The 13,860-nt window shown below is 36.3% G+C and overlaps 1 protein-coding gene across 1 annotated transcript; it reads left to right on the top strand.

Annotated features, from left to right (window-relative positions):
* Positions 1 to 438: 438 nt before the first annotated feature.
* LOC139734264 (uncharacterized) lies at positions 439 to 10,290 on the top strand. The gene is made up of 5 exons (XM_071645061.1): positions 439 to 619; positions 1,432 to 1,844; positions 5,936 to 6,071; positions 9,386 to 9,558; positions 10,069 to 10,290. The coding sequence occupies exons 2-5, from the start codon at positions 1,518 to 1,520 to the stop codon at positions 10,288 to 10,290; spliced, it is 858 nt and encodes a 285-aa protein (XP_071501162.1). The 5' UTR covers positions 439 to 619; positions 1,432 to 1,517.
* The last annotated feature ends 3,570 nt before the right edge of the window (positions 10,291 to 13,860 follow it).

Below are 13,860 nucleotides of genomic sequence, written 5' to 3'. Positions count from 1 at the left end.
TTTTACTATTGGACTAGGACACTCCCAAAAAGACACGCACGCACGCACACAAGCCTTTTATACATCACACATTCAAGATGCCAGAGAAACAGGTTGACCTACATGTACTTGGAACAATAATTAAATCTTTTTTTATTTTGCTTGAACCGAAGCCCTTGGACAGCGTTCGTGATTCAACAAACCCCAGCATTCGTAAATGTAGACTATACGACATGTCAACACTTGAAAATATATACGGGCTGGCACGCAACAATGCAATCATGTGACATCAGGCGTATGGATATACATGTACTATTATAGCTAACAGTTATAGCACTTAGGGGATTCCCCGGCTCAAAGTTCGCGAGAATGGTTCAATGCATCTGCATGCTGTTGCCCGTTACTCGGTATAAGCGGAAAGAGGGCGACAATAGAGCGCGTTAACAGGAGAGCTGTAGTCATCTCGCAGAGTCTCCAAGCGCATGGTAACATTGCGACCAATCTGGCAAACGTGTGCCCTGTAGGACTAGTGTATCTTACGACGATAATAACATTTCAGCATTTTTCGTCAATTGCACCAGAGCCAGGTTCCCCTATATACTGCCTATAGCCGTGAGCAGCAGCTTCGTATATTCGAAAGGTTCGTATACCTCGTGGACGATATCCCTGATATTATCAATATCCTCAAGCAAAGGACATTTTTTTCTCATTGACATTGGTGAGTCAGTCAGGGGTGAATTTCCCCGACCACGCAGTGATTCAATGGGAAGGACAATGGATCTTTATATTTGTGTGTGATAACATTACATGTATATTAGGCCGACTTTCTTTGTACGTTGTATGGACGTCGGGAGTTTTAAACATAATGGAATTACGTCAGTTTTCGAGGACATGTCGTAATTTCCGTTTTCTTTTCTGGAAAACTGTTCGAAATTTAATTGTTTCAAAATTTCTTCTGGTCGTCTGTCCTGTGATACGCCCACTGGAATGTTAGCGGCTGTTAGCGGAATAACAACAATCCAATCTTTCGCATGGTAAATTGCATTGATCATCCATGTTAGATTTCAAAAATTCTGTGCCTTGTGGCACTTTTACTTCTTGTCGGCTCCCGTGAAGACTCTAGACTCAAAAGAATACGCTTAAATAGTAAAAATTAATTTCTTGGGAAATTCTTCCAGCATTAGCTTCTCTTAAGTATAATACAGAAAAGCCAATTCTTCAACCGCAAGAGGGATTTTTATACGTAGTATACATGTCCTCCATCTTCATTCTTTATCATCATCAGCAGCATCATTATCTGTCTGGTTTGTCTGTTCGGTTGTTTGTTTGTTTGTTTATTTCATTGGGTTTTTTTTTAAGGATATCCATTTGAACGTCTTTCGTGAAATTGCGAAACGACTCAATAAAATATTGCGAAGTTATTGTTTCGAACTTTGATTTATTATATTGCAGCATCTCCTTTCATCTCATCTGCGTGGAAAGCAACAACAACAACAACAACAACAACAACAACACCAACAACAACGCAAGGTTAGGAAATGGGTTCACCAGTTACGATTGCTGCCACCGGCCACAACCAGAAACACATCGATGTAGCAGTTGTTACTCGCGATGACCCGTGCGTCACAGAGGAAACACGTTTGGATGATATAGGCGCTGACAAGCGACCAGACGATGTTGCCACGAATGCGCGCGAGGACAACAACCAATCCGCGTCAGCCTACTGCAACCTAAATCTCTGGATGGCAGGCGCATGCGTCATCATGTCCCTTTCTGCCATTTGCGTCACACTGTTCTCTCCATCCGTGCTCAATAATTACAAGAAGGGGAATGGCTGCAACCCTGAGTCTGGACATGGTCAACGGGTAAGTACTATAGTATACATTGCTATGGTGGTAGATATACCTTTTTTTAACTTTTTTTGTGTGCAAGATTCCACGAAAACACTTATAAAATGACAAGGAGTATGCCATTCTAAAGTTTATTAGATATATTCGGTTTTTTAAATTGCTGAGACATCCAAAAACAAAGTAAAACAAAGGGCACCTAATAGACCCACCTACTATTACAATTGTTCTCTTTTGGACATATCAGTCATTGTCAGTTATTTCCAAGACAATTTTCATCAAATAAACATTGAATCCATCTTAGAATTACATTGCTCTTTCATATTTCGTATTACTAGAGGTTTCTTGCATCTCACAAAAAAAAGTTAGAAACCTGAAGACATTATATTATGTCTCAACCAAAGCTATACAACCGTTTTAAACAGCTTAAGCGCCTTTTTCAAACATTTCAAAATTAATAAAGTTAATCATCAGATAGATCAAAATAAAACATTTCTTGTGACCTCTCTTGTCACATAACAAGTAATTTGATATTCTTGAAGTTATGATTGAGAATATCCTTTCTTTTCTTTTTATTTTCCATGTTTACTACAGTATAGCAACTTTAATCTAAAGCATCTCAAATTGAAAAAAGAAATTGACTCTTTGATTAATGCATCATCAAAGTTCTCCATCAACACAAAATTCCACATTTTCATGTCTGCTGAATGATTTTTTCGATTTTACTCAAAATGCATACTCTTATGTATTATTATCTGTATCCACTGAATTTACATGATGTACACAATCCCCTTTGAAGGGATGGTACAGTTTCGGTTGAGATGGGAATTCAGGTTCCAACGTTTTATGATGATAGCTTTTTTTTTTTAGATAATGCGAAACCTTTATTATGAAAATTATAGGACCTATCATATAATTCTAAGAGGAATTCAAAGTTTATTTGATGAAAATTGGTGTTGATATGGCTGAGATATCCAAAACAAAGCAATCCTATGAAAAGGAGGGGCCCACCTTTCATCAGGATTGCTTTGTTTTACTGTGTTTTTGGATATCTCAGCCGCTTCAAAGCCGAATTTCATCAGATAGACTTTGAATTCTAGGTATAGCTGCTGAATCCTCACCTCAAAATATTATGACATCCTTTGAAACAGAAAGTTGGTTGATGTCATCCTATTGAATTAACATAATGATAGAATGCATGAGTGCAGATAATTTATGTGTTTACTCATGCTTAACGAAAAACTGTCCATAAAAATTGCTTTATAAAAAGAAAAAAAAACAAAAATACAATCATGAAACGAAGTATTATCCATGCGAAAATTGATTCATGTGCTCTTACTGAATCATAACTAGAGAGCATGAAGACGCAAAAAAAAAGTTCCCCAGAAAATATTGTAAGCATGGAGAAAGAGCAAAGGGTGTACATTATGACGGTAACACATCGTCTGTGGCAAGGAATGTGGTGAATACCTTTTCAAAAATTTGAGAATCCATGGAGAGCAAATTCAGAGACTCCAACCTCAAACATCTCTTAAAGGGATGATAGAGTTTTGGTTGAGATGGGGATTCAGGTTCTAACTTTTTTTCTTTTCTTTTTTTGCGAAATGATTAACAACCATTTATGTTAAAAATTAAAGAGCATAATTCTAAGAGAAATTAAAGAGTTTACTTGATGAAATATACATCTTCATTAGACGTCAAAGCCGTTATCTATTAATAGAAAATTGGTGGATATTTTGATATATAATAATCGTATATTCTAATAGGAAACGTGTTCATTAAAGTTAGAGGCAGATATATGATATATTTTGTCATTGTGTCGTCATGTACACGTTTTATTCTTTTTTTTCCTTCTTAGTTTAACAATGTGATGTGCAATATGATGCGCAAGACAATAAATGAATTGATAGTGTTAATAACAAACAAATTTTCCTTTGGCAGGCGCATAAAATTTCACAAATTCTAATCATTCAACTGAAATGCAAAAGATTAAAAAGATCACCTTTTCCCACCAAATCACTGGAAAATGTCTCAGCAAATTTGACTTTAAAGGGATGGTATAGTCTAGTTGAGGTGAAATTTCAGCTTTTCACTTCTTGCGGGATACTTACAAAATGCTTTATGAATTGTTAAAAAGCATGCATTTCTAAGAGGGATTCAAAGTTTATTGGATTGCAATAGGTATCGAAATAGCTGGGATATCCAAAAACAAAGTAAAGTAAAGCGATCCTAATAAAACGTGGGTCCCATCTTTTATTAGGATTGCTTTATTTTGGCTCAGAGATTTCAAAACCTATTTTCATCAAATAAACTTTGAATTTCTCTTACATGTCTTAGAATCATATATTATGCTCTTTCATATTTCCTGAGGGGTTTCTCATTATCTCCAAAAGTCATCATCAGAAAACGTTTGAAACCTCAAGTCCCATCTCAAGCGAAACTATACCATCCCTTTCAAGGGTGGGATTCCCCATGTCCTCTGGATTGCTGACTAATAAGAAGAAGCGATTTGGGAGATGCTGCGAGCACCATTCGGTGTGAAAAGTGTGAGACGAAGACGCTATTGCCTTGTAGATTCGCACATCCATCATCAATTGGTTTTGTACAAACTATGCATCTGTGTGTGTGTGTGTGTGTGTATGTGTGTGTGTGTGTGTGTGTGTGTGGGTAAATGAAAATGTGAATGTTTCTTTTATAAATACAATAATCTAATATTAATATTTCCCCGACATCACCTTACTCAGTGCATTAACCCGATACCTCCTATAATATCCCAATTTTGATAGCGTTACTGAAAAGTATTTTGGATGCACATTAAACAATTCATTTATCAATTCTAATTACGCACTTTAGATGATAAAGGTTAACACTTTAAGAAAATGTTCTTGTGCAAAGGGGTAATTTCAACACGAACTGAATGACACTAATGCACGATTGAAAACCATTTTCCCTTTTAGAACAATCGAAGAGGACGAGAGTGAAAGAACTCTTCTTGAATAAACAACATACTTAAATTAGGATTAATTTGGTTCTGATTACTTTATTGCTTGTGACTACGGGGAACAAGTTCCAACACGTGACAGTCCAAAGCTTATAGGAGTAAACTCGCAACTGAAAGCACAACTTTCATTTATTGTGCTGGGTATAAAAGCAAAGCAAACAAACACACAAGTAAAAACAGCACTTTGGTATAAATGGCTGTAAATAGTTATCATTTATTAATATGAAAATTGTACACTTTCCCTCCTCCCCCCCCCCCCCTCTATCTTCGTCTTTTATAGGGTGGGTTTTGAATTGTACAATAAAAAATACTAAATAGATGTAACTCAATCACACAGACCCTTGTAGATTATATATGTATAATCACTGATAACTCTGGATCAAGCTTTATCGGGGGACATTGTGTGAGCAACGGTAGCACTAAAACATGAAATAATATTGAATGGAATTTAATATAATTGAAAACGTTTAAAGAGCCGCAAATAGTCTCCTTAAGTTCGTGTGTACTAGTTATTGAATACGATCGCATGGATTACAGTGTCTTCTTATAGCTGGATCGCATGTATTATATCTTTAGAATAGTCAAATCAAGAGAATAGCCTTTTCTATATTAATTTGCTATTACATTTGTTTCGTATGACTGGGGATTTTCACGCAATATCATATCCATTGTGTGAATTCTATACGTATTCACATGGTTGTTATCTTGTAATGTCGGGCCCCATTATCACGGATATTCAGTTTATAAATATGCGTATCCGCGTTGGTACCACCACTATTCTTAGCATGAATAACGAGTTCGGCTGGTCGACAGAGAAAACATGGTTCCACGTGCACATAGAAGCTATCAATATACGTGATCATCACCAAACAGAGTGGGGGAGGGGGTGCTAGAGTTTGAACTCGTAATATCTCTCGCCGTGTCTGAGACGATTATCTGATGATTATTGTTGCATTCTCTTGCTGAATTTTGAAGTGTTTTTTTTTTTTATTTCCTCCCTTGCAAGCTCGGCATTTTAATATCTCACAATTTGTGTTGTGTAAACCTTGCACATAGGCACTAGATTACAATTAATTCTCATCTCTTGACCGATTACCTTTTCTTACAGGTGGCGCCAAACGATCACGTGGTCACGCCAGACGCACGCGGCGCACTTGCATCTAATTACACGGACTGCCAGGTTTACGCCCACGTGGTAGGATCCAACGAGGGAGAAACGCGGACCGAATATGAGCGATTCCCCGGTAATATATCTCCGTCTACGTCCTTCATTTATTACCTTTTTATCAACTTATACATAATATTATAATGTAAGCTTGATGCCTGTATTAAAGGAAAACTATAAAGCCCGAATAAAATGTGGATTTCGTAAAAATAGCAATATTGATTGAAAACATCAGTGAAAATTTGAGGAAAATCGGACAATCCATTAATATAATTTCCTTTGTTGCCGTCATTGATGGATAAGGAGACTACATTGTATATACTACAAACTTACTCATGACATCATTATCAATAATGGACAAAGATACTAAGAGTGTGAAGAAAATTCAACATATTGGACTTTTCTATAGCATGATGAAAGAAAACTTGACTTATATAGCTCTTTCCAAAAACATACAAGAATGAATAAAAGAAATAAAGAAAGTATATGCAGTAATTTTATGGAATTCCCTTTATATTTTCTGCATATTGTCATTCAAAATGACGTCATAAAATGTATTAGTCCTCCTATCCAGCAATAACGGCACTGACCTTTGTAACATTCGTAAATTTGTCCGATTTCCTCAAAATAATTTTCACTGATGTGTTCTCCATTATTGCTGCCTTTTACTCAATCAACATTAATTTTACGTTGGCTTTCGTTTCCTTTAATATGCAATATACAAAAACAAACGCATGCAATTACATTACACGTATTGTGTGTTGTGTGTGTGTGTGTGTGTGTATGTGTGTGTTTACGTGTTATGGGAAAAATACATCTTATGAAAACATTCGCCTTGTCAAAATTAAATTATGTAGCATCACTTATTGTTGTTCCTCAGTGGGTATTTTCAGAAGTCGAAAAAATTACCTTTGATTTCTTGTGGCATGGCAAAGACCGTATAAAGAGAAATATTATGTATCAAGATTATGAGTTTGGGGGTTTAAGAATTACGAACTTTCGGTTATTTGTTAAGGCACAACGTATTATGTGGCTTAAACGCCTTCTATATGGAGAAAAAGAAGTTGGGTGGAAATTATTTTTTGACTTCTGTTTTAGTACAGTAGGAAGTAGATTCCTGTTTATGTGTGACTTTGATTCATCTATTATGACAGATAATGTACCACCTTTTTATTCGGAAATATTGAAGGTTTGGCTCGATATCTATAAATATAGACAATTGGAAAATGAGGTTGTAAATCCAATGATATTTAATAATAGGAGTGTACGCATAGCAGGTAGGATGTTTTTTCATAGAGATTTATTTGATGCAGGAATAATTACAATACAAGATATATTAGATAACGGTCATTTGAGATCTCAGTCACATTTTCAAAGCTTGGGTCTTGGTTTTAAGGTAGAAGAATTGCTTAAACTGAATGATATATTTAATGCTATACCCCAGAAATGGAAGGACTCTATGAGAGCAGGTACACTTCAGCAAGTTGATTCCACAAACTTTGACTTAAAATTGATTTTTTTCTGGTCAAAGAGTAAATTTGCAAGTTTTAAAATCGAGAAAAATATATGAGGCTATGGTGGAAGATTTACAGTCATCTTATGTTTTACAAATTAAAGATGACCACAGTAGCTATGATTATACAAACAAAGAAATAAAAGATCTTTTTATTAAACCGAGTAAGTGTACATTGATAAGAAAATATAGAGAATTTCAATTTATGATGTTACATTGCGTAGTTTACACTAAGGAGCGTTTAATGAAGTTTGGTTTTGTAACAGACAGCCTTTGTTCCTTCTGCCAACATGAGCCTGAAACTTATCTGCACTTATTTCTACACTGTGTTAAAGTGAAACCGTTATGGGAATTCATAATTAATTATTTTGATATAAATGAGTTAAGGAATATGGATTGGAGAGATATATTTGGGGGAATCTCTGGTTATTCAAGTAGATCAAAATGTGTAAATGCTTTGATTATCTTAATAAAATACATCATTTTTTAAATCTAGAACGGGAAATAAGTTACCCACTGGAGAAAAGATGCAAAAGATTATTGTTGAATTGATAAATGAGGAAAAAATCCTTGCGACCAAGGCTGGGAAGCTACATGTACATTTACAAAAATGGGAATATTTTGAGACTTCGTTGAATAAACCAGTCTGAAGCTACGTGCAACGTCTGTGACTTTTATGAAAATAGTAATGTTTCCATAGTATTCCACTCTTTCTTTTCTTCATTTTTTTCCTTTCCTTCATTCCTCCTCCTCTTCTTCTTCTTCTTCTCTTTTTTTCTCTTGTGTTGTGTTGTATTTTCTCCCCCTCCTCTCCCATGCGTTCCTGTCAGCCTGTTGGCGGGCTGATTATATAACTATATTTACTATATTGTGATGTGTAGGTAAGAGCAGTTAACCAAATTAGGTGCATGTGTATGTGTGTGTGTGTATGGGTGTGTTTGTGTGTGTTTGTGTGTTGCATGTGTACAGATAGGGGTGGGGGAGGAAACAGGAAGGGAGGGAACTGGTGGGGGTGGTCATAGGGACTCAGTAAGGGATATGAGTTAGTAGGTGGGCGGGTATTGGTTGATAAATAATATGGTTCCATTACTTATTACTGTATAATTTTGCTGCATAATTCATTTGGATGATTATTAAGATTAAGGATAGAAGAATTGAATAATCACTGTTAAATTTAAGCAATTTTTTGAGAGCATAGGGGAAGTGACTGTATGTAAATTGATAATTGTTCATGAAAATGTAATTTTTGTTATGTCATTATGTACAGCTATAGCAAATTTGCTATTATGATCACAAATGTATATTTTCGTCATTTCAATTGTAGCAAATGAAAATTGTTATTTTTTTTTCTATTACTTTGAATGGAACAGAATAAACATCGTTGAAAAACAAAAAAAAAAGTAATTGTGATCACATGACATTCATTATTTTTGATTTTCGCGTTATATCATGAAAATGATATGTAAATAACAATGGCATGCGCTCTTCAATAATTATAGTGTGCGCATTCCAATAAGAATGAATTGGCCTCGTAGTAATTTCGTTTCACTTCACCCTCCGGTAAATCCACAACGCGGGACTACTTTTGAAGTTTAAACTTTTCGTGACTATAAACTATCATCGTGGTGCATCCGGGCTCAATAACTACTCTTACTTTTCACATAATAATCATATGATTGATAGAATGAGATTACGCACAAAACATATACCCCATAAACTCACACACGCACACACAGACATACACACATACACAACATAATGATGATATTATATGATTAAATACACATACATAATGTACATGCATTCATACACATAGTATTACATACATGAACATAATTACTTTATTTCTAATTTTCTCTCCTTCTATTTTACCATGATAGGTCGTGTAATGTCCTTGACAAATGACATCACTCGTCACGTGGATTTTATCTCCGAGAGCGGTGTGATCAGAATCAGAGTACCTGGTCTCTATTACGTTTATAGCCAAGTATATCCCATGGAGAGTGGAAAGACGCTCTTACGTAGTGACCGAATCTACGATGAAGAACCAATGGTGAGTGTATAGCTTTCTTTAAAAAAAAAAAAAAATCATTTGCATAATGTGCGATTGTTATTTGCGACTTTGCCTTTCACCCTTGCCGGTGTTGTTACAATTCATAGTATAGTAATTACCATGTTTGCTATTGGTATCTGCACTTATTCAAACACCATCACCGTGTTCTTTTATTTATGGAAATGTCTGACAATGAATGGTGAGGCATATTACTGTTTCTAGCATTCAGTTCAATGTTGTTACAAGAAAAGGATGTTACGTCAGAAATAATTATGATTTAAGATGATCAGGAGGATCTTCCTTTTTTGTAGACATGGGGCTTAATATTTTTCAGACAGAAATATAAGACAAAAGTGTTGACAAAACACATGATGCATATTATCTTTATAAGGTATTTATATAGACCAAAAGGCATGAGAGTACAACATACATTTGGATTAGAAGCTAAATAGAGAGGGAATATTAAAAGAAGCCTGTGAGTAAGAATCTGCTGTGTTTCTTCGATGACAGGTTTTCAGCACTCGTCGAAACTCTGCGACTCTGATGCGGAGCGTCATTCCCGTGGGGCAGTACGCCACCAAGTACCACGGCGGCATCTTCTGGCTCGACGTCGGTGACGAGATCGAGTTGCACGTGCCGAACGGGAACCTCGTCATCAGCACGGCACCCGAAGACACCTTCTTCGGCGTGTTCATGCTCTGTCAGCCGTCATCGGATGGTCCAGCGAAGTAGATGATGACTTCCACAATCGCCTTACTGTAACTGCTACTGCCACTACTGCGCTGCGCATTTCCAGTGATTTTCTATCCCCCATTTCACTATTATGTAATTACCATGTGCAACCTTTTCTTGGACTATGAAAGGCCATCGAGTCGTCTTTTAACTCGTCCAGGAACCTCCACCTTTGCGTTCATATCTTTCCCGTACAGTATATTGCACCCGAGGGGTCTACGTACTCTGCATTCTCCGGTGGATATGCCCCAGTCATCTTCAAGCCACATCACTCCGCTTATTCCTTATTGAGGGGAGTTTGCTTTAAAAAATATCATAGGAATCCACGAATAATACAAAACGATTGATGAAGCACCCAGTGAAAGTGTGAGGAAACCGGGCAATTCGTTAAAATCTTGTACAAGTTTGTACAAATTTGATTCCATAATGTATTGCACTAAACATGGGTCCGGTTTGTTTTTGCTGTCAGATCGTATAGTACAACCACATTTAGAAAATACTGAGATAATTTCCTGTACTCTCGCCTTCAATAAAAAAACTCACACACAATAATAATACACACTTGTATAAGGTAGCACAGAGTTCTGTTAATGTTTGATGCTAGCGAGTTTGAGATCTGGGAAGCGAACGCTACGACGACGCAACCTCACAGGTTGAACAATGGAAACAGCTGCCTGGCGCATGTGCAGAACACAATTTTCAGCCCAATGACGTCGTCTTTAGCGTTCGCGTCGCAGATCTAAAGCTCGCCGTTACCTGTTATGACACCTTAATGTCGGACCGTTCAGAATGTCGGTGTGATTCTACAAGAACCGAAGTGCGCCACCTTCGATAAAAGATAGAACCACTATTGACCACCAAATGATATTAATATATTCATGATGTTATGTCTTTGCTAAGTTTGTTTTTTTGTTTTTTATTGTTCCATATTCCACATTTCAACAAATACATAAAACATAAACATCACAATACAAAAGCCTGGATGAATTGTCACGTACAGCTTATAAGACAATAAAACATGTGAAATATGAGGAATCTACATAGAAGCATTGCTTGTAGGGTGTAGATTCCCAGATGCGGATGTGAGATTATTTCTTACTTGGGTATGTAATTAAAGGAATGACAATTTCTGAATTGGAGAAATATAAACGCCAAAAAGTAAAAAGAAAAAGAAAAAAGAAAACAATGAAAACAATGTCCGCGGCACAGACTTCTTGAGTGTTGCGTGATCACCCGAGCGAGGTACAAGTCAGATGCAGTGTACAATAGCAGAGATACCAAATGTGTACAAAGGAAGTTCAGGAGATAATACAGAAGTCACGAGCGAGGCACATGTTACATAATCGATAATGTCAGTAATGTGAAGTATGAACAGAGAATATCGAGGAGGATAGAAGAATAGCTATAGATATGAATTCAGAAAAACTAGTTTAAGTTTATGTTTAAATAAATAAAGAGACTGAGATTGGATTATTACTCTATCCAACTCATTCCAAAATTTAGGTCCTGTAGTGGTAATTGTTTTTAAAGCAGATACGGTTCGTACTGGAGAAAGATGAAAAGAATCTTTTTGTCTAGTAGGGTAAGAATGAACTTCAGTATTTTTGACAAACATCGAAGAAAACACATCAGGGAGATCACCTGAGTTTAATTGATACATAAATGACCCGATATTAAAATGATATAAATCCTGGATCTTAAGTGTTCTACTGGAAAAGAATAAGATATAAGTGTGTTCGAAAAATGTGGCGAAGTTAATTATCCGTATAGCTCTTTTCTGTATCAATAATAAAAAATTAAGTCTAGTTGTACAGCAGTTTCCCCATGCCAGGATTCCATAACCTATAAAGGCAAAAATAGAGTAGAATACAATGAATGCAGAACATGTTTAGGAAAAAACTGTTTTAACTTATACATAACACCTACATTTTTTGATAATAATTTACGCAAAGAATCAACATGAACTTTCCATGTCAACTTACAATCAATATAGAGACCAAGGAATTTTATATATTCCACCTGGTTCAATTCTACGTCGTTTACAACCAACTTACCCGGTAAAATATTGATTATATTGCTAAAAACCATAAATTTTGTCTTGGTCAAATTCAATGACAACTTATTAGCCTGAATCCACTTAGATACTGATTTTAATTCAGTATTTACGGTATTCAGTAAAACATGAGGGTTTCGATTTGAATATAAAATACTGGTGTCATCGGCAAAAAGTAGAAAATAGAGCAGAGAGGACGAACTGCGAAAGTCATTCATATAAAGAATAAACAATAAAGGACCTAAAAGGGATCCTTGCGGTACCCCACAAGTTATAGGCTGTGAACTGGACACATGGCCATTCAAACTAACAAATTGAGTTCTTCCAGTAAGGTAACTTCTAAACCACTCCAAGGCCCTCCCACGAATCCCATAGTGTTGTAATTTGTATAATAATATTTCATGGTTGATTGTGTCAAAGGCCTTGGAGTAGTCAAGAAAGATACCTACTGTATGACACTTGGCATCGATCGCTTTGATAATTTTCTCTATCATGAGTAAAATAGCATGAATTGTGGAATGCTTTTTACGAAATCGAAATTGATTTTCATCTATTACATTACAGTCATTTAAGAATCGGAATACACGTGTGTACACAATCTTTTCAAGTAATTTAGAAAAAGAGGTTAATAACGATATTGGTCGATAATTTCCCAGTTCGTCCTCTCGGCCCTTTTTATATATCGGGATAATAATGTTACAGTGGCGGATCCAGAGGAGGGCGCAACCGGCGCACGTCGTTAAAAACAAAAGAAATAAAAAGAAAAAAGTGAAATGAAACCCCAAAGTGGCACCAAAACTATTAGTTGCGCCCCCTCTTTTTTTTTTTTTTTTTTTTTACAAAACTCCTGAATCTGCCCCTGGTATAGGCCTAGTAAAGTCTGCTCCTGACAATCAGAAGTTTTGCCGTAGGCTTGCCTGACATAGAAACAACTATTATTTATTGTGAAGTTCACTCACAATTACAACTGAAATGCATTGCATGTTCAGGTAGATTTAATAGGCCTATGAATACCTTGTTGTAGGTCTTCAGATGACTAACATCAATGAGATTGCCGATTACATTGGTAAAAAATATACCTGTTGGTACTTTTTCCGATGGTGCATGCCCACTGATTTCTATTGGGAAGTATCTGGATATCTCATACTCCAATCGCTTTGAATCCACCGCGCAGCCATCTTGATCTTACCGCGCATGTGTCCCATACGGATCCACGGCATCACGTGATCCTGGTGAGTCTCTGCAGTGAAAAATGCATGCAGATTCCCATAGAGTGGGTCTAGTAACATGGCAGCTCAGCGGCTTCACTTGTTTGTAAATCATGAATGGCTGAATGAGATATCCATACCTTGTACGTTCTTTAGACATGTTAGAGATTATGTATTTTATGTTTTCTGGTACAGCCCTTTTATAGTAGGGATTTGATCACCTGGTTTCAGTGGGAGTTTCGAATGAGCTTGTTGCGTCAAAAAGACGATTTTGACCAATTTCAGAAATATTGCTTGAGGACACGTTGG

Source organism: Diadema antillarum, unplaced genomic scaffold, assembly GCF_040938485.1.
Source record: "Diadema antillarum isolate AM-2024a unplaced genomic scaffold, OU_Dant_1.0 seq00000519_RagTag, whole genome shotgun sequence".
NCBI classification, from domain to species: Eukaryota; Metazoa; Echinodermata; class Echinoidea; order Diadematoida; family Diadematidae; genus Diadema; species Diadema antillarum.
Note: the sequence above shows the minus strand (reverse complement) of the source record. Positions and strands in the feature narration are given on the sequence as shown.